Genomic DNA, 25,423 nt, shown 5'->3' on the forward strand with positions numbered 1-25,423 from the left:
TTTTTTTATCCATTGTGATACCCTGTGTCTTCTGGCTGCAGCATTTAGTCCATTTACATTCAGTGTTATTATAGAAGGATATGGGTTTAGAGTCATTGTGATGTCTGTAGGTTTCATGCTTGTAGCGATGTCTCTGGTACTTTGTCTCACAGGATCCCCCTTAGGATCTCTTGTAGGGCTGGTTTAGTGGTGATGAAAAATGAAATGAAATTTATCACCATTTTAAGGACGTTTCTATACTGAATATACATGATTATTGAATCAAAATATACTTTCCTACTACATTTAAATTTCACAAGACTATGAGTAAGTCATGCTCAATGGAAGGCCTAATTATCCAAATTACACACATACGCTAATTATAATATGTGCATAATTCTGATTACATAACATATAAAAATTGAAGTGTTTTATTATATTATATAGGCTATGTGATATAAACTAATTGTACAAATGTATTTGTTGGTTTTGAGATAAGAAGTATAAAGAGTTATAAACCATGAATTCCTGATGGCTCTTCCTGTCACTGGGTGTAAATCAAACTACCGTCAGAGGTATAGGTCTCTTTTACTTTTCTTGATATTCAGAGATGGTACTGCTGGTGGTGTCAGCCCCATAATGGCTATTGACCTTCTTGGGGATGCATGTAGTGACCTGATTCTAGTGACCTGTTTCCAGGTGTGGGCCAGGTAATGTACAAAGAACTTTTTAAGCACAACTTTGAATGAACAGCAGGAAGTAATGGGGTTTCCTCTTTGCCACTGAGAGACCGAAGCCTCGGGCAATCTCAAGTGAGACTTAAAGATCTCACTTGAACCCATGTTGGCAAATAGGAAGTACCACTACTTTGTACATACACTGAGTCTCCCCTGTGTGTTTGAACTACTTTCTACAGGGACATACCCTCTAAACACTAGGATTTCCAATGGTCTTTCCTTCCATTCCAGAAAGGATTTGTGGAGATGTTCTTGTCCCTGTAGACTTACACCAGTTCATGGGAGATCCCAAAAGGAGTCCTTCATGGGAAACTTGAGCAAATAAAACAGGAGAAAGGTGTGCAGTTACATCTATATTAAATGCTAAGGAAGGAACCATGAAACTTGATGTAGTCTGATAACTTCTTGATCCTTCATCTAAGGCTGCAATTCATTGACTCTCTGACCTCACTATTTAAAATCACCTGGTCCTGGCTGAGCATTTTCCAGCCTCCTCTTCTACTTAATTATTTTCCAAAGCACTTTCATCATGTTATATGCTATGTATTTTATCATCTGTTTCCTCCCAGCAGAATGTAAATCCCAAGAGCACAGGGATTTTTGTCTGTTTTATTCTACATATCTAGAACAGTGCCTGATGCATATAGTTAGTGCTCAAGAAGTACTGAATGAATTTAAACCATCTCTGTCTCCACTGAAGCCTTTCACTTGCAGATAGAATTTAACCCCTTTGCCTGCCCTCCACTCCTCTGCTTTGCCCTTTCAGCTGTGTTTAATGAGTGGAGAGATTATCCAGATGAGCCCCAAGATGAGTCTGATCTTCGAGCCAGCGGATCTGGAGCAGGCCTCGCCAGCCACTGTGAGCAGGTCAGTCAGCCTCATACCGGCACCCTGAGGGAATTGTATGTATATACCCATCTTCTTTATCCATTCATCTATGAATTGCTTCCACAATATGGCTATTGTAAATAATGGTGCAATAAGCATAGCGGTGCATGTATCCCTTTGAATTAGTGTTTTTGTAACAAACTGTAATATTTATATATCACTCAAAATAAATAAATTATACTGACCTAGAACTCTATGGATAAATCTTATTAACTATAAAATCTTAGCAATATTATGTATAAAAATAAGCACACAATAGTATATATAGTGCGGTGTCTCCATTTAAACTGCTAAAAACAACTAACATAAATAAATTTACATGATAGGAACATATAGAAATACTATAAAACTATATAAGAAAGAAAGAAATCAAGAGACAGGTGACCATGAAATTCAAGATAATGAGTTACATCAGGTGGAGAAAGCCATGGGTATAGGATAAGGGAGACCAAATGGGTTAGATGAAAGTTATTGTCAAGATCCTAGCTTCTGTCTGGGTAGTGGGTTCATGGATACTCATTAAATTATTGAAAACCCTTAACTAAGAAATAAGAAAGGCCCTGCATGGGCTACTGATAGTGTGCCAAGGATGACAATGAATCCAATCCTGTGCACCTGAGGTTCATAAAAAAAATAAAGTCAGCCCACATTCCAAAAGGCAATGTCAGGGAGTAGAAAGAGCAATGGCAAATTAGACCAACTTGGTCTTCCACCCTGGCCATGTCAATATCTAGCTGTGTGGCCTCTTCCAAGTCACTTAGCCTCTCTGAGCCAGTTTCCTCATGTCTTAAAACATGACCATAAAGATATCCTTAAAGATAAAGGTCATTAGGACATAGCATAGTGCCTGACATGCAGTAGATGCTAAATAAATGGCAGCCATATTTTAATGGGGGAAAAAAAACATGTACTATATAAAATATCAGTACTTATTAATGCTAATGATAATAGTTTCCATTGATTAAGAGTTTTCTATATCCTGGAAATGGCACTGAATTATTTGTTGGCATTTTCTTATTTAACCACTATAACAGCCGTATGAACTATGTATTTTTTGTTTCTTGATTTATAGACAAGGATGAAGAATTTCAGAGATAGTAAAGAAAGCTTGCCCAAGGCCACTCAGATAGTAGAATCTGGGGCTGGGATTTGAACCCAGGTCTCTCTTATTCCCAAGACCAAGCTGTTATCACTGGTCCCCATCCTTTGCTGACAAAATCTGGGCACCTTCCTTTTGGCCTAGAGCAGGCAAGGGTCTGTGCTCCACCCCAAGCTACAGCCCCTTACCTTGCCATGACTGCCTGCATTTACCTCGCCCCTGTGTGCTTGGGAGCCTAGATGTGGACCACGCTGGTTCTCTCTTTGTGCTTGCCAGGTGTGGGATGATCTACATGGAGCCCCATCAACTAGGCTGGAAGCCCTTGAAGGACTCTTATATGGACACCCTGCCCACCAGTCTCACTGAGGAGCACAAGGAATTGGTGAGGCCAGCAGACTCCTTTACTTCCCCTCCCTCCCTGTCTCCCTGCTCCTCATTTCTTAGGCCTTCTAGACACATCTTTACCTTCTAATTCCAGGATGCAAGAACAGGCAGTGGCTTCCCTGCTTGCCTCTAGTTGTCTTCTTTCCTGGCTGCCTGCCATTTTTCCAACTTTGTTCTCCATGTGGAGAGGATGGGATATGGTCAATTTCCACTTTTCTTCTACCTTCTCCATCACTCCCCATCTCCCCAGTGGAGAATTCTGATGCTTGAGAACATTCTATAAGGTGGCTGGAATGTCACTCCTTTTCCCATTGCTCCACTAGCAGAAATATCTCTAGAAGTTGCTCTAGAGATAGGCCAGATTAGGAAGAGCTGTGTTCCTCTCTGTACTGCCACTCCCCATCCTGGTGACCTCGACTTCATACCTCTCATATCTAGGGAGCTGGAGCCAGCTTAGAAAAGCTTGTATTGCAGGTACTAAGAGTATATGTCCCCTTCTTCCCTTTCTAAAAGAGGTGTGAACATTCAGGTTAATGGCTACATGAGCACACTCTCAGCCTGGGGAATCAGGAAGGGAGAGCCCAAGCTTTTGGTGGCTTTTGTCTTTCCCTGCATTAATAGAATTCTAGGAAAGTTTCCCACCAAAGAAGCCAAGAAAGGTATAGTTGGGCTCTCTTCCTACTGTGGAAATACTCTGACGAGCTATGTAGGATGGCCCCATTCCTGTCACATTTATATGCATGTACCATGTATATAATCACATACTTATACAGATACATGCCCACATGCACATCAAGAGACCAATCTATACAGGTGCACAGGAAGCCTTCAGTGCGACTCCTCAGTGTCCTTAGCACAAAGTCTAACTTCTTATCAGGGCCTCTGAAGCCTCAATCTGACCGTGTCGCCTTTCTGAACTCATCACTACCCTCTTCTTCAACTTATTACCCTGCAGCCCTTGTATTTTGTTTCCATTCCTAGAAGACCCCAGGTTTCATCACCTCAAGACTTTCACACCTTTTCTTCCTCTTCCTGGAAATGTTGTCCCATTTTATCTTCTGAGGGATGAGTCACCTTCATCATCTCAACATAAAGGCCTCCTCCTCTAAGAAGCCTTCCCTGACCACCCTACTAAGCCCTTCCCATTATTCCCCATTGTAGCATCTTTATTTGTTTCCTGCTAGTACTTTCCATGATTTGTAAGTATTTTATTTATTTCCTTGCTTGTTTAGTTATTTATTTTTTGTCTCCCCTTCCCTTCAGTAATTTCTGAGAGGGCAGGAATCTTGTCTATCTTGTGAGTTGTTTATCCTCAGCACCTACAACACTGTAATTACTAGATACTCAATAAATATTTGTTGGCTGGATGAATATACCACGTATTCATGTACACATGTGTACGTATTCATATATATGTTCATGTGTATGTATTCATATATACATATAAATGCATCTATATATTTATATACAGATATATATCAATATATGTGTGTGTATATATATATATATATATACACACATGTATTTATTTAGTGATGACCTATCTACTTCCCAAAAAATGACTTAAGATAATTTACAGTGACAGCCACAAATATTTTAACAAAAATGAAAAAATATCCAAAATAAGAGGATAAAGGAAAAATTTTTTGGAAAGAGTAACTGGGGTGAAAAGCAGAGACGAGAATCATTATACCTACAAATAAGTACATATATACATACATACATACAGATAATTACTGAAAATCAGCCCTGAACTTAGGTCTGCACTTCCTATGGCCACTTTATACAGGAGTCCAGCCTAAAGTCATTTGAAAATCTTGTTTAGGGTTCCTAATGATTTTATACAAACAAGTCAGATGCCCAGTTTGGGTCCTAAAACTACTTTATGCATCTTGTAGCTGACCCACAGTAGCTCCAAGCCTCTGAGTATCCAGCTCTGGGTAGTAAAATGGGAGGAGTAGGGATGGTCTGTGGGCTGCCTGTCCATTGAGTAGGAAGTTTAAGTCAGGGCCCTGGGTACCTTTGGTCCTTTCCCCAATACACCTACATTCAAAAATAATCAGCAACTTTACCAGCATCCCAGGCCTTCCAGAAGTGTACCAAACCCTTAGTCTTAAACTCATTTTTTGATAACATCTTCAAATTTCGTTTCTACTTTCAGGTCAATGATATGTTCATGTGGCTTGTCCAGCCCTGCCTGGAGTTTATTCACCTTCAGTGTAAATTTGTGGTCCAAACTTCTCCCATCCACCTTGCTTCCTCAATGATGAGACTGTACTCCTCTCTGCTTGGTACGTGCTACTATGATTCTTGAAGGTGGGGTATATGTGGGATATTTCTTCCTCTTCCCCATCCCTTCTATTCCTGCCCCACCCATGAGTCACAACGAGACTGGCATTTTAGTCTAGAACAAACAAGCCTTTGGAGTGGAGATAGTAGAATTTAGCGGAAAGAATCCATGTTTGAGGGCTTTAACATTAATCTTAGATTGATTTCCTGGATGTTTTTGTGCAAATTACCCCATCTTTTCTTGTGTTAGGTTTCTTGTCCACACAATGAGGATAAAAATCTCTGTCTCTCTTTACCTAACTAGGATATCCTGGAGGGAAATGAATTTACATGATACATATGAATGTATCTGAGAAAAAAAAGATTCTACAAAAAATAAGACCAGAGATTTTCCTGTGTTAAGAAAACTTATAAAAATCTGATTTCACAAAATACATAGTTACACGGTCAAGAGAACTGACCACATCAGCTACAAAACTAGGGAACTTCTCCAGGACATGAGAAGTACCTAAATCATAGAACTATTTGTTTAAAGGTCCTAGAGAAGTTCCCTGTAACCATCTCATATAAATCAAATTTCATTGAATTCTGTGGGAAATGGCAAAGCATGTGTCCATTTGGAGAACTTCTTCCTGGATGACATTTCTTTTTCAATATCTCACATAATTCAGGCTCAAGATGGATCTTCCCAGAACTTCTGTTACATGTACATTTTCTCAGCTCATTGCTTCCAAAGGCATTATAGGAACAGATTTAAAAAATGTAATATGGTGAACAGTTGAGTGGAGACTTTCTTTGGCTAAATATTATGTGATTTTTCTGAAATTAAAATTACAGGCAATTTCAAAAGCACACTAACTGCATACAATGCCATATATTTGCATCATTAGTTGCAAATTTTGCATATTTTCCCAAGCCCTGTTTCCTGTCCTCGTGTTGTATCTCCTCCAGGAAAAAAGGCATCGCATGAGAAATGGACTCATTGTCCCCAGCGCTGAGTACCCTAATATCTTGCCTTCCCAGATCTATAGCCATGAGTCCTATCAGGAGTGTTGAAAGACACTCTACTACTAAAAACTGGGGACATGAACACAGACATGTCTGATTTCAGAGCCCTGACTTTTTCCTCTGTCAGTGCTAAAATGCAGGAGTATGGTAACTATGATCAATCAGCAAGGCGTTGAGCTAAGGAATACTAAATACATTTGTTAGCCTTTTATTTTAAAATAATTTCAGGCTTGCAAAAAAATTGCTAAAGGACTGTGTTGAGTCACGTATCCCTTCACCTAGCTTCCTTTAAAGTTAACATCTTACATAACCAAGGCACAATGATCAAAATGAGAAAATTGAAACTGATACTAAACTATTAACTACACTACAGACTTTATTTGCAGTTCATCAATTTTTCCACAAATGTCCTTTTTCTGTTCTAGGATGCACTTCGGGAGGTCACTTTTTTTTTTTTAATTGTTGTATCTCATTCGTGTCCTTCAATCTATGACAGCTCCTCAGTCTTTCCTTGCCTTTTTTTTTTAAATAAACCCAGCATGAGGCTTAAACTCATGACCCCCAAATCGAGTCACATGTTCTACTGACTGAGCCAGCCAGGCACCCCTTTCCTTGTCTTTTATAACTTGGTTACTTGATAAATAATGGTCATTTATTTTATAGAATATCTCTCAATTTAAGAGATATGTTTTCTCATAATTAGATTGGGGTTATGCATTTTCAGTAAGAATACCACGAAAGTGATGATGTATCCTTCTCTGTACATCATCATGGGGCATATGATGTTCTATATGTTATGACTGGTGAAGGCTCTGGTCAAAGTTAGCTTTGATCAGAGCCACATTTCTCCACTGTAAGAGAAGTGTTACTATGTTTTCCTTCATAATTAATAAGTATTTGGGGGAGGGGAGACAATTTGAAACCATGCAAATATCCTATTTGCTCCTCAAATTTTCACCCACTGATTTTAATATCTATTGGATCTTGCCTACTACGGTTATTATGGCGGCATTTGCCTAATGTTAATTTTCTGTTTCTCTGTGTATTCCTTCTATATTTACTAATTAGAATTCTTCTGTAAGGAAAAACTGTTCTTCCCTATTTCTTTGCTAATTCAGTTATTTGCTGATTAAAGTATGAACTCACAATATGTATTTTATCCTATGGGTTATAATCCAATGCTATAGTTATTTTGTTGCTCAAATGTCTTCAGCCGTTGAGAGCTCCTTCAGGTTGGTGCCCATGTCCTTTCAAAATTAGAAAAAGTTTTTAAAACTAGCACAAAGAAATATGTGGATAAAGGATCTGGCAGGTGATGGCCACTCAGCCACTATCATTCCCCTCTCCAGAGCCCTCACAGACAAGACCACCCAGCTCACATTGTTTATAGATCTGTATATAAGCAGATATTTGCAGCTTTTCCTGAGGTTCCTTTTTCTTGCTTTTAGATGAAATCAGAAAAATAGACAAGGAGGAAAGTGAATTATTTGAAGGCCCAACAAGCCAACAGATCTTTCTCTGGCTGCAAGGTCTATTCCTCTTTGCCTTGGTGTGGACCGTGGCCGGCACCATCAATGCGGACAGCAGAAAGAAATTTGATCTGTTTTTCCGCAACCTGATCATGGGTATGGATGATAACAATCCAAGGCCCAAAAGCGTCAAACTTACCAAAAACAACATCTTTCCAGAAAGAGGTAACTTAGTACCTGTTTGTTTTGTCTTGCTATAATAATCTGGATCATATGGTTCCAAAATCCAATCAAAATGTGTGGTCCAAGTAAGGGTTTTACAATGGCCAGGTGACATTATGTAGCTTGCCTGAGTGGGTTCAAGGTCTTCAGAGCTGGCCCACATGTGTAAGAGATGGATGGCTCAAAGTCAGGGTCTTATGGGATGTTTTAACTATTGTTTTAATTTAGAAAAGTTGATATAACTTTTTTTTCCCCAAAATTACCCATAATTCCATCATTCAAACAGGCTCCAGGAGACAGAATGAGAAATATAGCACATTTGTTTTTCTTATTCCCTTCTAGCCTTATTCTGTGTGTTTACATTCATCGTATTATGTTGATTATGGGGTCAATATTCATAGTAATTTTGTCATTGTAATCTAATTTCATGTTGAAATGTTTCCATTTTTGCCATATACGTTTTCTTCAAAGTGATCACTTTAATGATCTATAAATATTCTATGTATGACATCATTTACTAAAAGATCAAAATTTTTTTTAAGTGGCTTTCACTATTATTTTTCTTAACACCATAATGATATATAAAATTTATTTTTTAATATTTTACATTTAAACATGTTATCTATCTATTTATTTATTTTTAATATGAAATTTATTGTCAAATTGGTTTCCATACAACACGCAGTACTCATCCCAACAGGTGCCCTCCTCAATGCCCATCACCCACTTCCCCCCCCTCCCATCCCCCCATCAACCCTCAGTTTATTCTCAGTTTTTAAGAGTCTCTTATGGTTGGGCTCTCTCCCTCTCTCTCTTTTTTTTCCTTCCCCTCCCCCATGGTCTTCTGTTAAGTTAGAAAAAACAGAGAATAGCAGAAAATAAAAATCAGTGGTAATCCAACTACCCACAAATAAACACTTAAAATTTTTTTCTTCAAGTTTTTTTCTATATTTCTGTAACAAAAAGAGATCATACTATAAACACTTTCCAAATAGCTTTACTTTTTGTGATTATAAAATAGTAGATAAAGGGTGATGAAATAACTTCTAGAGTGATAGTAATGTGTATATTGAGAAAGATTTGGTTTACACAGATATGTGCATTTGTCAAAACTCAGTGAATGTGCACTTAGGATGTGTACATTTCATTGCATGTAAATTTTAGATCAAGAGAAAAAGCATAAACAAATACTGAACAGTGAATGATATAAATGCTGAAGTTTACGGGGAAGTGTATAGATGTTTTACGTTGAAGTCTGTCAAAAAATCAGATGGCTTACTTGATAGATGGATGAGCAGGTATATGATAAAACAAGTAAAAACTAATCATAAAGTTTAGGAGAAGGGTATGTAAGTGTTTGCTGTACAGTGTTTTCAGTATTTATGTTTGAAATTTTTCCTAATGATAATAATAAATGAATGAACAAGTAGGGGCCATCCACTGCCCCTGTACACACAGTCCTTCCTCAGCACATGAGGCACACTTTATCTGATATGGTCATCTGTCCCAGTGAACTGCATAGAGGCCCTGGGCCAATCCAATATTTAGATTGTAGTACAATCATTCTGTTTTCTTTCTTTCTTTCTTTCTTTCTTTCTTTCTTTCTTTCTTTCTTTCTTTCTTTCTTTCTTTCCTTTTCTTTTCTTTCTCTCTTTCTTTCTTTCTCTTTTCTTTTTTCTTTTCTTCTCTCTTCTTTTCTTTCTCTTCCCCTTCCTTCCTTCTCTCCTCCTCTCCTCCTCCTCGTTTCTCTTTTACTTCTTCTTTGATTTAGAAGATTCTTTTTATTTTGGTAAAATATGCATTATATAAAAATTTACCATTTTAACCATTTTTAAGTATACAGTTCAGTGGTGTTAAACATTGTTGTGCACCCTTCACCACCATTTATCTCCAGAACTTTTTTCATCTTCCCAAACTAAAACTCCGTATTCTGTAAACACTAACTCTCCATTTCTCCCCTCCTTCTGGCTCCCCCACCCCCAGCAACCACCATCCCACTTTCAGTCTCTATAAATCTGACTACTCTAGGTACCTCATTTAAATAGAATCACATAGTATTTGTCCTTTTTTGACAAGTTTATTTCACTTAGTAATAACTTCAAAATTCATCCATGTTGAAGCATGTGTCAGAATTTCCTTCCTTTTTAAGTTTGAATAATACTCTGTTGTGTGTATGTGCCACATTTTGTTCCTTTGTTCACCTGTTGATAGACATTTGAGTTACTCTCATATTTTGACTACTGTGAATAATGCAGATATAAACATGGGTGTACAAATATTTATTTGAGTCTCTTGCTTTCATTTCTTCTTGCTATGTGCTCAAAAGTGGAATTTATTTTTTTAAGTTTATTTTGAGAGAGAGAGAGAAAGCACATGCACAAGTGGGGGAGGGGCAAAGAGGGAGAGAGAGAATCCCAAGCAGGCTTTGCACTGTCAGCCCAGAGATGACGTGGGTCTCAGGCTCACAAACTGTGAGATCATGACCTGAGCCGAAACCAGGAGTTTGATGCTTAACTGACTGAGCCGCTCAGGATCCCCTTAACAGTGGAATTTATAGATCATATAGTAATTCTGTGTTTAAGTTTGTGAGGAATTGCCACAATGTTTTTCATAGTACTTGTACCATCATACATCCCCACCAGCAATGCGCAAGAATTCCAATTTCTTCACATTCTCATGTATTGTTTTGTCTTGTTTTTTAGGAATAGCTATCCTGACGAGTGTGAAGTGCATTCTTGATTTTTTAAGAAAAAATATGAATAGGTCATATAATAAAAAAGATAAATATTTTTAAAAAGATAACCACAATTAACATTTTGATAACCATCCATTTAGACATTTCCCTGTGCATATATGTGCATATGGATTTATTTTTGCAAATATGGGATCATTCTGCACTTCTTTCCTAGTTATTTTCTAGTTTTTGTTATCATTAACAACACTGTGATGAACAGTATTCCGGTAGCCACCTGCTTGCTTAATCCATGATTATTTTCTTAGGATAATTTCCTAGAATTAAAATAACTGAATCAAGGATCAATAAAATTTTAAAGCTTTGATTGCTCCATTTCCCTTGTGCCTTCCCAATCCATTTCCTGAATAGGTAATCATGCCATCAACAAACAAAAATAGTTTTATTTCTTCCTTCCCAATCTTATTTCCTTTTTTGTTGTTGTTTGTTTGTTTGTTTGTTTTGTAGTCTATTGCATAAGCTAAGACTTCCTGTATGATTTATATAGGTATGATTAGAGGGAGCATCCTTATCTTAGGGAGAAAGTATCTAGTTCCTTGCCTTAGGTATGAGATTAGCTGTAGGTGTTTTGTTGATATTCTTTATCAAGTTGAAGAAGTTCCCCTCTATACCTAGTTTACTGAGTGTTGGATTTTGTCAAATGCTTTTTCTGAATTTATTGATAATCATGTGAGTTTTCTTCTTTAGCCTGTTTCTGTAATAGATTACATTAATTGATTTTTTAAAAATTACCTTCATTTATTATTTCTCCAAAAGATTTCCTTTTTTTTTTTAATGTAGATCCAAACTTCTGACCTATATCATTTTCCTTCTCTCTGAAAAAATTCTATTTCCTGTGGGGCTGCCCTGCTGATTATGATTTACCTCATTTTTTTGTTTTCTGAGACAGCTTTTATTTCTCCTCTAGTTTGAAAATATAATCTCAGTGGATACAGAATTTTATCATGGTGAGTTTTTTTCCACCAACACTTTAAATATTTCCCTCTACTCTGTTCTTTCTGGCATACTTTCTGATGGAAAGTCTGCTATAATTCTTATCTTTGTTCCTCTATAGGTAAGATCTTCCCCAATAAACTGATGTTTTCCAGATTTTCTCTTTGTCTTTGGTTTTCTGTTGTTTGGTTATATTATTCCCAGGTGTTGAATATGGGGTGTTTTTCTTCCTTCATATTTTCCGAGCTACCTGGTTCTATAGGTTGATATCTATCATTAACTTTCAAAAGTTCTTGGCCATTATTACATTGAATATTTCTGCTTTGCTGTCTCTTCTTTTTCTGGTATTCCCAGTATTAATATCTTAAACCATTTGCAATTGGCCACAATTATCCAATAATCTGTTCTTTTTTAAAATTTTTTCCTCCATTTATTTCAGGTTAGTAAGTTTATATTGTCATATATTCCAGCTCATAGATTCTTTTCTAGGCTGCATCTAGTCTATTAATAAGCCTACCAAATGCATTCTTCATTTCTACTACAGTGTTTTTGTTTTCTCTTATTTTTCTTTTGATTCTTTTTTTTCTTCATTAGCCTAATGGATTACATTAGTTGATTTTTGAATGTTGAACCAGCCTTATATACCTGGAAGGAATAAATCCCACTTGAATGTGGTGTGTAATTCTTTCCGTATATTGTTAATTTGATTTGTCAGTATTTTGGTAAGGATTTTTGCATCTGTTTTGAGGAGATATATTATCTATAGTTTTCCTTTATTGTAGTATCTTTGGTTTGGGGATCAGGGTTATGCTGACCTCATAGAATAAATATGCTTTTATTTTCTGGAGAAGATTGTAGAGTATTGTAAAATGTTTTTCCTTAAATGTTTAGTAGAATTCATCATTTAGGCCTGGTACTTTCTCTTTTGGAAGGTTATTAATTGTTGCTTCAATTTCGTTAATAGATATCGTTCTCTTCAAATTATCTATTTCTCCTTATATGAGTTTTGTTAGATCATGTCTTTTGAGGAATTGTTTTATTTCATCTAAGTTATCAAATTTGTGGTCATAGAGTTGTTCATAATATTCCTTTATTATCTTCCTAATGTCTCTGGTATCAGTAGTGATGGTTCCTCTTTCATTTCTGATATTAGTAATTTGTGTCTTCTCTCTTTTTTCTTGGTTGGCCTAAATAGAGGTTTATCAGTTTTATAACCTTTTCCAAGAAACAGCTTTTGGTTTTGTTGATTTTCTCTATTGATTTTCTCTGTTTTCAACTTCATTGATTTCTACTCTAATTTTTATTATTTATTTTATTCTGCTTATTTTGGATTTAATTCACTCTTCATTTCTAGTTTCCTAAGGTGGAAGCTTAGATTATTGATTTTAGAGCTTTCTTCTTTTCTAATATATGCATTCAATGCTAAATTTCTCTGTAAGCATTTCTTTCACTGCATCCCACAGATTTTGAAAAGTTGTGTTTTCTTTCTTTCGTTCATTTGTTCTTTCTTTTTGAGAAGGAGAAAGAGAGGGCACTCAAGCAAGGGGCAGAGAGAGAAAGAGAATCCCAGAGAGGCAAAGAGAGAGAGAAGTGGGACTCACCCGAAGTGGGGCTTGTGCTCACCCAACGTGGGACTCAAACTCATAAACCATGAGATCATGGCCTGAGCCAGTCAGATGCTTAATGACTGAGCCACCCAGGCACCCCTAGAAGTCTTTTTCTTAATCTTCAAGTATTTGGGGATTTTCCAGCTATCTTTTTGTTACTGATTTCTAGTTTAATTGCATTGTGGACTGAGAGTATACACTGTATGATTTCTACTCTTTAAAAATTTTAAGGTGTGTTTTATGGCCCAGAATGTGGTCTCTCTAGGAGAATGTTCCATGTGAGCTCGAAAAGGATGTATTCTGCTGTTGTTGAAGTAATCTACAAATGTCAGTGAGGTCCAATTGATGGTGAAGGTGCTGTTTAGTTTAACTATATCCTCACTCATTTTCTACCCAATGTCAATTGCTGATAGAGGGGGACTGAAGTCTCCAACTATAATAATTGGATTTTTCTATTAATTTTTGCAATTCTATCAGTTTTGCCTTATGTATTTTGGTGTTCTTTTCACATTTGTAGTACGAAAATAGTATCTAGTTTTAATTTCTTCTCTTTTTAACTGTGAGATTGAATTATATATATATAATTAATTATTAATTATATGTTATATGTAATTTATTATTAATTAATAATAATTATTATCAATATAATAAATACATATACTTATAATGTAATATAAATTCTATTATAAATTCTATTATAAATTATCATTTATAATAAATAAATAATTGATAATTAATTATATATAATTAAATCTCACAATTAAAAAGAGAAGAAATTGAAATAGATTATATATTATTTTATAATTATTAGATTATATAATTATTAATATAATTATATTATAATTGATAACTATTAAGATTATATTAATCATATAATTAATAATTAATTATATACATATATAAAGCAACTGTTTGTTTCACCTATGTTCTGAATGGTTTGTGTTCTTTTTTTAATATTCTACTGTAGGGTTTTGTTTTGTTGTTTTTTTTTTTTTTTCAACGTTTATTTATTTTTGGGGCAGAGAGAGACAGAGCATGAACGGGGGAGGGGCAGAGAGAGAGGGAGACACAGAATCGGAAACAGGCTCCAGACTCCGAGCCATCAGCCCAGAGCCTGACGCGGGGCTCAAACTCACGGACCGCGAGATCGTGACCTGGCTGAAGTCGGACGCTTAACCGACTGCGCCACCCAGGCGCCCCTTGTTTTGTTTTTTAACATACTATATCTAGATGTATGTCTCCTTTTGTCTATTTTCCCTGGAATGTGATGAGGCCTTTCCATCATCGAGGGAAATTTTTATTGTCTGGCTTCCATATCTATCATCTCTTTCCTTATTTTTGAGTTTTTGCCTTTTTAAGATAGTTTTTTTTTTTCATTTTAATATGTCACCCACAACTTCAGTTATGCTTTTAGTGCCTTGCATGGTGTTGGTTCTGCTGTTGTTACCTATTGTTTCCTTATGATCCTTTCTTAGTGTAATGATTAAAAACAAGTCACATTGTCAGGGCTTGAATCCTGCCTTCAATACTTAGTAGTGAGGAAGTTCCTTATCTCCTCTCAGTCTCCTCATTTATAAAATGGGGACAGGGCACCAGGGTGGCTGTCACATAAGCATCCAACTCTTGGTTTCGGCTCAGGTCATGATCTCATGACTCATGGGTTCATGAGTTCAAGCCCCACATGAGGCTCTGTGCTGACATCATGGAGCCTGTTTGGGATTCTCACTCTCTCACTCTCCCTCTCTCTCTGCCCCTTCCCCCCGCATATAATAACAGTATGCAGTCATAGTGTTCTTACAAGAATTAAATGAGTTAATACATGTAAACATATTTGGAATAAAAGCATGGTATATAGAAGATGTTAAATATCAGCAATTTTTATTGCTGTCTTATCATTGTCACCATCATTCTATTAGCTCATCCATCTTCCTTTTTTTATCTCATGTGGCCTTTTTATCTTAGCCTGTTTTCTCCTTACGGCTTTCTTTCCTGTTTCATTAAAATGATAGCAATCAACCAGAAAAGACCCCAAATAGCCAAAGCAATCTTGAAAAAGAAAACCAAAGCAGGAGGCATCACAATCCCAGACTTCAAGCTATACTACAAAGCTGTAATCATCAAGATAGTATGGTACTGGCACAAGAACAGACACTCAGATCAATGGAACAGAATAGAGAACCCAGAAATGGACCCACAAACATATGGCCAACTAATCTTTGACAAAACAGGAAAGAATATCCAATGGAATAAACACAGTCTCTTCAGCAAGTGATGCTAGGAAAACTAGACAGCAACATGCAGAAGAATGAACCTGGACCACTTTCTTATACCATACACAAAAATAAACTCAACATGCATGAAAGACCTAAATGTAAGACAGGAAGCCATCAAAATCCTTGAGGAGAAAGCAGGCAAAAACCTCTTTGATCTTGCCCACAGCAACTTCTTACTCAACACGTCTCTGGAGGCAAGGGAAACAAAAGCAAAAATGAAGTACTGGGGCCTCATCAAAATAAAAAGCTTCTGCACAGTGAAGGAAACAATCAGCAAAACTCAAAGGCAACCGACAGAATGGGAGAAAATATTTGCAAGTGACATATCAGATAAAGGGTTAGTATCCAAAATCTATAAAGAACTTATCAAACTCAACACCCAAAAAACAAATCATCCAGTGAAGAAATGGGCAAAAGACATGAATAGACACTTCTCCAAAGAAGACGTGTAGATGGCCAACCGACCATGAAAAATGTTCAATATCACTCATCATCAGGGAAATACAAATCAAAACCACAATGAGATACCACCTTACACGTGTCAGAATGGCTCACATTAACAATTCAGGCAACAACAGATGTTGGCGAGGATGTGGAGAAAGAGAATCTCTTTTGCATTGTTGGTGGGAATGCAAGCAGGTGTAGCCACTCTGGAAAACAGTATGGAGGTTCCTCAAAAAACTAAAAATAGAACTACTCTACAACCCAGCAATTGCACTACTAGGCATTTATCCAAGGGATACAGGTGTGCTGTTTTGAAGGGATGCATGCACCCCCGTGTTTATAGCAGCACTATCAACAATAGCCAAAGTATGGAAAGAGCCCAAATGTCCATCGATGGATGAATGGATAAAGAAGATGTGGTATATATACACAATTGAGTATTACTCAGCAATCAAAAAGAATGAAATCTTGCCATTTGCAACTACGTGGATGGAACTGGAGGGTATTATGCTAAGTGAAATTAGAGAAAGACAAAAATCATATGACTTCACTCATATGAGGACTTTAAGAAACAAAACAGATGAACATAAAGGAAGGGAAACAAAAATAATATAAAAACAGGGAGGGGGATGAAACTGATGAGACTCATAAGTATGGACAACAAACTGAGGGTTACTGGAGGGGTTGTAGGAGGGGGGAAGGACTAAATGGGTAAGGGACACTAAGGAATCTACTCCTGAAATCATTGTTGCACTCTATGCTAACTAATTTGGATGTAAATTTAAAAAAATAAAAAATTAAATTAAAAAAATGGTAGCAATCATCATCATCATCATCATCATCATCATCATCATCTTTTTGTAGTCTGTTTAGGATTCCAAACAGTTTCCTGAAATTTGGTCTTGAGTCTTGCATTAAACAAGGTTCAAGGATATACTCTTGAAGTATAATCTCCATATTATATTCCTTTATATTGCAGTATTTTTTCACAGTTTCCGTATGCTGTTTTCTGCTTCCTCTATCCTTCCAGATCAGTCTGTTCATGCTTTGTGTCAACAAAGATGGTTCATGAAGTTCCCTTGACCCCACTCTTGGCCCACTTTGTGTCAACATCTTTCCTTTCCTTCTGCAGCTAGCAGGCTAGTGATATATATATATATATATATATATATATATATATATATATATATATATACATACATATATACATACATACACACACACATACACACACACACACACATACACATACAACTCCCACTCAGTTTCTAGGTAACTTTGCCCTATAACATCTCCTATCTACTGTGATGGCCTGTGTCCTCCCTCCACATCCTACTCAACTGATGCGCTATTTAAAACAAAAATTCCACATATACGGCTTCTTTGTCTATCTTCTTTTGCAGCACCTACTTTACTTAAAAGCCAATTTGGTTCTGAAAAGACCATTCATAAGACTAAAATGACACCTTGCAAGTGATCATTGCAAACCTGTCTATGGGAAGTTAAGCTTTACTTTTTCTTCATAGTAATCCCACATCTCTCTTTCTGCTAGTTTTCCAAATTGTCACAGCTTTTGGACATGATCAGGGTAAATAATATTCATATAACACTTTTAAAATAAACCTAAATGCTATAAACTCTGCTCTAGAGTAAGAAGCAATAGGATGGCCAAGATCCAATGACCACATATGATCAACTAATGCCATCTGTTGGAGGCAGCCTTTTCTATTTGTTTCATCTCTGAACATTCTAGAAAAGGGAAGTTTCTCAACAGAGGGGCATTTGTGGCTCTTTACTCTGGAAGACCGTATCTCACTGAATTTAAGGTGTTCTGACTGACTCCTCCTTACTCATATAGTCTGGGACCCTACTGCACTTCTCAGCTATACGGGGCACCTGGGTGGCTCAGTCAGTTAAGTGTCCGACTTCGGCTCAGGTCATGATCTCGCAGTCCGTGAGTTCAAGCTCCCACACTCATGCTCCTCCTCTCTCTCTCTTGCTCTCTTTGTCTCAAAAATAAATAAATATTTAAAAATTAAAAGAAAAAAATAAGAGGCAAGGATAAGGAGAAAATGAGACAGTACTCCTGGATTAATACCTGGTAGGGCAAAGGAACAGCTACACAATTTTCTGTGTGGGATGGAACCTGAGTCTCTGCATCCTAGTGGCCTTTATTGCCTTTCCTCATGAAATCTCTTTTTTAAAAAAATTTTTTTAACATTTATTTATTTTTGAGAGAGAGCGTGAGTAAGGGAAGGGCAGAGAGAGAGGGAGACACAGAATCTGAAGCAGGCTCCAGGCTCCGAGCTGTCAGCACAGAGCCTGACATGGAGCTCGAACCCACGAACCGTGTGATCGTGACCTGAGCCAAAGTCAGACGCCTAACCGACTGAGCCACCCAGGCGCCCCCCTCATGAAATCTCTTGAGGTAAGATTTCTTATTCCAGCTGGAGATGCTGCTCAGTTTTTTTTTTTCAGTTTTTATTTTCAATGACATCATTCCACTTCTTTTTCTTTTGGCTTAATAAGTATTTTAGTGTAAAATTTCAAAGTGCCTAGCCAGAACCCATTTGAATCAAAGACATGTTTTAAGTACTAAGTATGCTTTTTTATATATAACAACTTTATGGAGGTATAATTTACATATCATAAAATTATCCCATGTGAGTGTACAAATCAGTGGCTTTTAGTAAATTTGCATAGTTGTGCAACTGTCACCATAATCCAATTTCAGAACATTTTCATCACCCTGGTAAGATCCTTTAGGCCCATTTCCAATTAATCCCTGTTCCCATCTTCAGTCCCAGGCAACCACTGGCCTGCTGTCTATACATTTGCCTTTTCCTGGTATTTCATATGCATGAAATCATGGAGTATGTGACTTCTTGTGTCTAGCTTTGAGTATACATTCTTATTACCACCTTAAAAAGCTTTAAATGCCTTTCTAGGCTTTCCACAAGGAGCCAAGGTTAAAATTCTCATGGTAAGACCTCCAGGGAGGCTTCCCTGACCTTATGGGACATTGTGTTCTGGGCTTTTCACATTCAGGAGCTGTGGGATAAGTAGACTTCTGAGATAAATGATGGAGGAACTACACTAGGGAGCATACGTTAAGGAAAGCAAACAGACCTTTGAGGGATTCTCTCAGGGTTGGGTTCACATCATCTGACATGTATCCTTGTTTGTCAACTAAGAGATTTATTTATCCATCTATTCATCTATTCACTGTATGCCCTTTATCTTTTTTTAATTTATTTATTTAAATTCAAGTTAGTTAACATACAGTGTGGTATTGGTTTCAGGAGTTGAACCTAGTGATTCATCACTTACATATAACCCCCAGTGCTCGTTAACCCAACAAATGCCCTTGTTAACACCCATCACCCATTTAGTCCATCCCCCCACCCACCTCACCTCCAGTAACCCTCAATTCATTCTCTGTATTTAAGAGTCTCTGAGGGTTTGCCTCCCTCTATGTTTTTATCTTATTTTTTCCTTCCCTTCCCCTATGTTTATCTGTTGTGTTTCTTTTAAATATATACTTTTTTGAGTCAGAGAGATAGAACACAACCGGCGAAGGGGCAGAGAGAGAGGGAGACACAGAATCTGAAGCAGGCTCCAGGCTCTGAGTTCTCATCACAGAGCCCGATGAGGGGCTCAAACCCGTGAACCATGAGATCATGACCTGAGCCGAAGTCAGGCGGTTAACCAACTGAGCCACCAGGTGCCCCTATCTGTTATGTTTCTTAAATTCCACATATGAGTGAAATTACATGGTATTTTGTCTTTCTCTGACTGACTTATTTCATTTAGCATAATACACTCTAGTTCCATCCACGTTGCAAATGTCAAGATTTCATTCTTTTTGATCACTGAGTAGTATTCCATTGTGTGTGTGTGTGTGTGTGTGTGTGTGTGTATCTCACATATTCTTTATTCATTCATCAGTGTGTGCCCTTTGAAACCTCACTCCTTTGTTGAAAAGTTTACCTTATTGGAGTGCCTGTGTGGCTCAGTTCGTTGAGCGTCTGACTTTGGCTCAGGTCACGATCTCACACTTTGTGGATTCGAGCCCCACATCAGGCTCTGTGCTGATAGCTCACAGCCTGGAGCCTGCTTCAGATTCTGGTCTCCCTCTCTCTCTGCCCATTCCCTGCTCATGCTCTGTCTCTTTCTGTCTCTCTCTCTTTCAAAAATAAATAAACATAAAAAATTTTTTAAAAAGTTAACCTTATTCTCCCAAGTGCTGGAGAAGAACACAGGGTGAAGTGGGGGGGGGGGGGGGGAGGGAGGTCAGAGGTAATAGAGACAGAATATGCCTTCCTGGATTTCTACTATTCTCTCCTTTTCTTCCCTTGTACTTGGAACAGAGTTTGAATTAAAATCACAGTGCAGAGTGAACAAGAGCCATTACTCTGATAAGAACCAGAGACCTAGAGCTGAATCTTCTCAGTGCCTGTGTGCTCAGAGCTATGCTACATGTTTGACACATATATCTCTCATTTACCCTCTACAGTGACTCTCTGAGCTTCACATAAAATCAGGCCCATTTTACAGGTGTACAAATGGTAACCTTGGCCAAGGTCACATCGCTTAACAAATCTACTTTTACTCACTTGAGGCTTTCCTCTTTGGCCTTAATCTTCCTGTGTCAAGCAGCAAACTAGCTCTATTGAATCATAATATCCAGGGAAGGGAGACAAATGCTTTTCTGAATCATGCTTTTAGTGTCTCCTTTTTTGTTGTAAAACAATTCAGTTCTATTTTTTAAAAACGACCAAAAAATATCTCTTTGTTCATACCACCCTGTCCCAAGTATGTCAGAAAAACTTTTCTCTGTTTTGTCTACCTGATTTAATCTCTTTACCTCTTTAGCATAATGACATATGTTCTATTTTTTATTCTATTTTCATCTGTCATTGCTTTTTGAAAGCAATTTGATATGTTGATACTTAGTTTTTGCAAAATATTCCATTCATCTCATAAGACATAATTTTGACTGGTCTCCTAATGTGAGACATGTAAATTATTTCCAAATTTTTGCCATCACAGATGGTGCTGCATAGCCATGTATAGAGATTATTTTCATTCTGAATTATTTCCTTATGATAAATTCCCAGAAGTGGGATTTCTGGCTTAGACTACAGAACATTTTTGTAGCTCTGTAAGCATAATGCCAGATTGCTTTCTAAAAGTGTTTTGCTAGATTAACTTCTAGGTAAAGCTGCAGAGGGGTGTAGGATAACAGAGCTCCCTCCTTTAATACCTAGTGAAATGAACAAAAACAACAACAAAATTAAGCCTAAAAATATCCCAGCAATAATTATAGAAAATGTTCCATCTTGATTCTGTCTATAAACATTAAGAAGTGATGGACAGGAAAAGTAAAACTAAGATCTGGCATGCTGCATCTTCCAACCTAGACCCCACCACCCCCCTGTCCTCCTAAGAGTGGTTTTGGGAGGAAAGGTGGTGAGTTGACAAAATTCTGAGAGTTCTCACTGGTAATCACCCCCGTGGAGAGAAGTGGATTACAGTGGCCTACAGATGCAAAGAATGTCTATGAGAAATCCTTGGGCATGAAGCACCTGCATGCTTCTGTAGAATCTTAATACAAGTGGGAGAAACTATGAGGGTTTGCACCTTCCACAGTCTATGCTGCGTCAGGGTTGTGAGATGATGATACAGGAATGTGGGACATTTTGCTAGCTGGGATGGGAGTGGCACCATAGTTCAGGAACCTTGGCCAAATTGTAGAAAGAGAGTGTAGAGCCCAGGTTTCCTAGCAGGGGCAATTGAGAATTTTCTTTTACCCGGTCCATGTAACCTCATGCTACAAAAAAGAAAGCCACTCACTAATCCTTGAATTGTGGTCAGGAAAGTGGAGGAGATAAACTGACCTCAGATAACATTAGGAAAGATGTCAAGAACTTACCTGATTGTAACAGAGCAAGAATGGTATGGAAATTGCAAACATGAGAGAGAGAGAGAGAGAGAGAGAGAGAGAGAGAGAGAGAGGCAGACAGACTGAATGAATCTAAAAGAAAAATTACCTAAGAAACATAAAATATTTCTGTTGAAAGAACTTAGTTATAACAATTTAATTTCTTAAAAAGTTCATAGACGAACATGTGGTACTGGCAAAAGGATAGATATTTAGCTCAGTGGAATATAATTGAGAGTTCAGAAACAAGCCCCTCACACATTTATGGTAACTTGCTTTTTGGCAAGGGTACCAAGATAATTAAATGGAGAAAGAATAATCTTTTCAACAAATGGTGCTGGGACAGGTGAATATTTGTCATAAAATAATGAATTTGGACCTCTACTTTGCACCATAGTCAAAAATTAACTCAACATGAATGAAAGTCCTAAATTTAAGAATTAAAACTTGTAAAATTACTAAAGAAAAAAATAGGTGCAAATCTTCATGACCTTGGACTAGACATTGGTTTCTTAGGACACCAAAAGCACAGGCAATAACAATAACAACAAATAGGTAAACTGGACTTAATCAAAATTAAAAACTTTTGTGCTTCAAAGGACAATGCCAAGAAAGTGAAAAGACAACCCACAAAATGGGTGAAGCCTTTTTACAATCATATGTATGATAAGGGACTTCTATCTGGAATATATAAAGAGGTACTACAACATAATAATAAAAAGATAACCCTACTAAAAAATGGGCAAAGTAACTGAATAGACATTTCTCCAAAGAAGATACACAAAGAGTCAATAAATACGTGATAACATTGTTAGCCATCAGGAAATGCAAATCAGAAGCACAATGAGATACCACTTCACAACTAGGATGAGAATAATAAAAAAGAAAACAGCAAGTGTTGGTGAGAACATGGGAAAACTGGAACCCTTACATACATAATGGAAATGTTAAATGGTACAGCAGAGTTGGAAAACAGTATTTGACAGTTCCCCAAAACTTAAACATAGAGTTGCCATATGACCCAGCAATTCTATTCCTAGTTCTATGCCCAGGAGAAACAAAATCGTGTCTACCCACAAACTTCTACACAAGTGTTCATAGCAGCGTTATTCATAAAGGCCAAAAAGTAGAAACAATCCAAGTGTCCATCAATAGATAAATGAATAAATAAAAATATCCATGTAATGGAATATTACTCAATAATTTAAAAAATTGAAGTAATAATACATGCTACAACATGGATGAACCTTAAAAATATCATGCTCCCGGATGCCTGGATGGCTCAGTTGGTTAAGCATCCAACTCTTGATCTGATGGTCCCTGCATCCAGCTTTATGCTGACATCACCAAGCCTGCTTAGGATTCTCTCTCTCCCTCTCTTTCTTTGCTCCTCCCCAATTCGTGCATGCGTTCTCTCTCTTAAAATAAATTAATAAACTTAAAAATATATATAAATCATAATGAGTAAGACAGCTACAAAAGAACATATATTGTGTGATTTCATTTACATGAAACATCTGGAATACACAAATCTGTAGAGACAGTAGATTAGTGGTTGCTTAGTGCTGAGAGTAGGAGGGGGAAATGAGGGGTAACAACTAGGAGATATGGGGTTTCTTTTTCATGTAATGAAATGTCTTAAAATTGGTTGTAGTATAGTTGCACAACTATGAATATTAGTACATCACATATACATTTTTAGTAAAGCTATCTTTTAGAAGTTTGTAAATGAGGTGAAAAAAATCACAGAATTAGAGGAAAAGTGGGATTGAAAAACCACAAAACAAACTGACAATGAGACAGTACCATTAGTGGTCTAATAAATACATTAGGAACAGCAAGAAATAAAATGCATAAATCTAGGTATCTCATAAATGGTTTAGAGGGGAGGTTTGAGAGAACTACACTTACTATAGAAGAAAAAAAAACCAAATACATTAAAGCACTTATCAATATGATTGATATAGAGGTCAAACCATGCTGATTCCTTAAGTGGGTAACCCAGTAAATAGTATAGATAATGTATACAAAGGTATATATGAGAGGAGGGGTTTCTGGGTGGCTCAGTCAATTGAGTGTCTGATTCTTGATTTCAGCTCAGGTCATGATCCCAGAGTTGTGGGATGAAGCCCCACATCCGACTCTGCTGAGCATGGATCCTGCCTGGATTCTCTCCCTCTATCCCTCTGCCCCTCTCCCCCACTTACTCTTCTATGTATATAATAAAACATAAAATAAAAAATTTTAAAAAGATATAAATGAGAAATTGTTCCTCAAATGAACAACTGTTTCTACAGATTATGAGTATGCCATGTTTCAAGAAAAAGTGATAAAGAATAATTGACCAAAAGATATAGCCTGATTAAATTATTAAATTTACAGATAAAAGAAATTACATGATACATATAGATAAGGAAAAAAAGTCAGTGAAGAGGGAAATATCTGATGGACCTCAGATTTCCACACAGCAATTTAGTATACAGAGAAACATAAGAGAACAGTCAGAAGTCTGAGGGAAAGAAAATGTGACCTGAGAATATCACTCTCAGCCAAGTCATTGTTCAAAAACAAAATCAGTTGGCAGATACTCCCAAACTTGCAAGAGCTGAGAGAATGAAGCACCGTAAGTCCCTTCTTGGGGGAAACAAAAAAAAAAAAAAAAGGAAAGAAAATAAATATTCCGACTAACAGATCGATCAAAACAAAGAGCTTTTAAATGGGCTGTGTTAGAAGCCATGAATTTGAGCAATGAATCTATTGAAACTAGACCTAAGACTAAGGAATGGGAGAATTATGGTCATCATCAACAACAAAAGGAGTCAGAGGAGAGGAGATGGAAGGAAAAGTGAGTTAATCACCTCATAGCTTATGAATGAATCAGGGAAATTGGTCTAACATTGAGTCACATGTATTTACAAATGAAATATAATGTCAGGATTTGCTACAAGACTCCACACAAACAAAGGAGAATGGAAAGGAAAGGGAGTTGGTTAAGTGTCCAACTCTTGATTTTGGCTCAGGTCACACTCTCACTATATGTGAGATCAAGCCGCTCATTCAGCTCTGCGATGACAGCACGGAGCCTGCTTGAGATTCTCTCTCCCTCTCTCTCTGCTCCTCCCCTGCTTGCTCTCTCTCAAGATAAATAAACATTAAAAAAAAAGAAATTTAACATCTTTATTTTAAAATAGTATAATAGATGATATATATAACATGTGATACATATAATATATGTGATATGTAAGTATATAATATATGGTATACATTAATAGAATATAATTCTATATTAATATATCACATATAATTATATATCATAGTATAATATATAATGTCAAATGATCTTATTCTTATCAAATCCTTTCATCTGTCCTTCCATGTTCAATGTGCTTGTGTGT

General features: G+C 36.9%; 1 protein-coding gene across 6 annotated transcripts in view; it reads left to right on the forward strand.

Moving 5' to 3' along the window:
* DNAH3 (dynein axonemal heavy chain 3) overlaps positions 1 to 25,423 on the forward strand; it is a 169,477-nt gene that overhangs the window by 92,057 nt on the left and 51,997 nt on the right. For all 6 annotated transcript variants that reach the window (XM_045048191.1, XM_019820825.3, XM_045048190.1 and 3 more), the window contains 4 exons: positions 1,483 to 1,583; positions 2,980 to 3,085; positions 5,249 to 5,378; positions 7,833 to 8,078. In XM_045048191.1, the coding sequence (XP_044904126.1) occupies positions 1,483 to 1,583; positions 2,980 to 3,085; positions 5,249 to 5,378; positions 7,833 to 8,078 (583 nt within the window). The remainder of the gene's footprint in view (positions 1 to 1,482; positions 1,584 to 2,979; positions 3,086 to 5,248; positions 5,379 to 7,832; positions 8,079 to 25,423) is intronic.

The sequence above is a fragment of the Felis catus genome, chromosome E3 (genome assembly GCF_018350175.1).
Source record: "Felis catus isolate Fca126 chromosome E3, F.catus_Fca126_mat1.0, whole genome shotgun sequence".
In the NCBI taxonomy this organism is placed as follows: Eukaryota; Metazoa; Chordata; class Mammalia; order Carnivora; family Felidae; genus Felis; species Felis catus.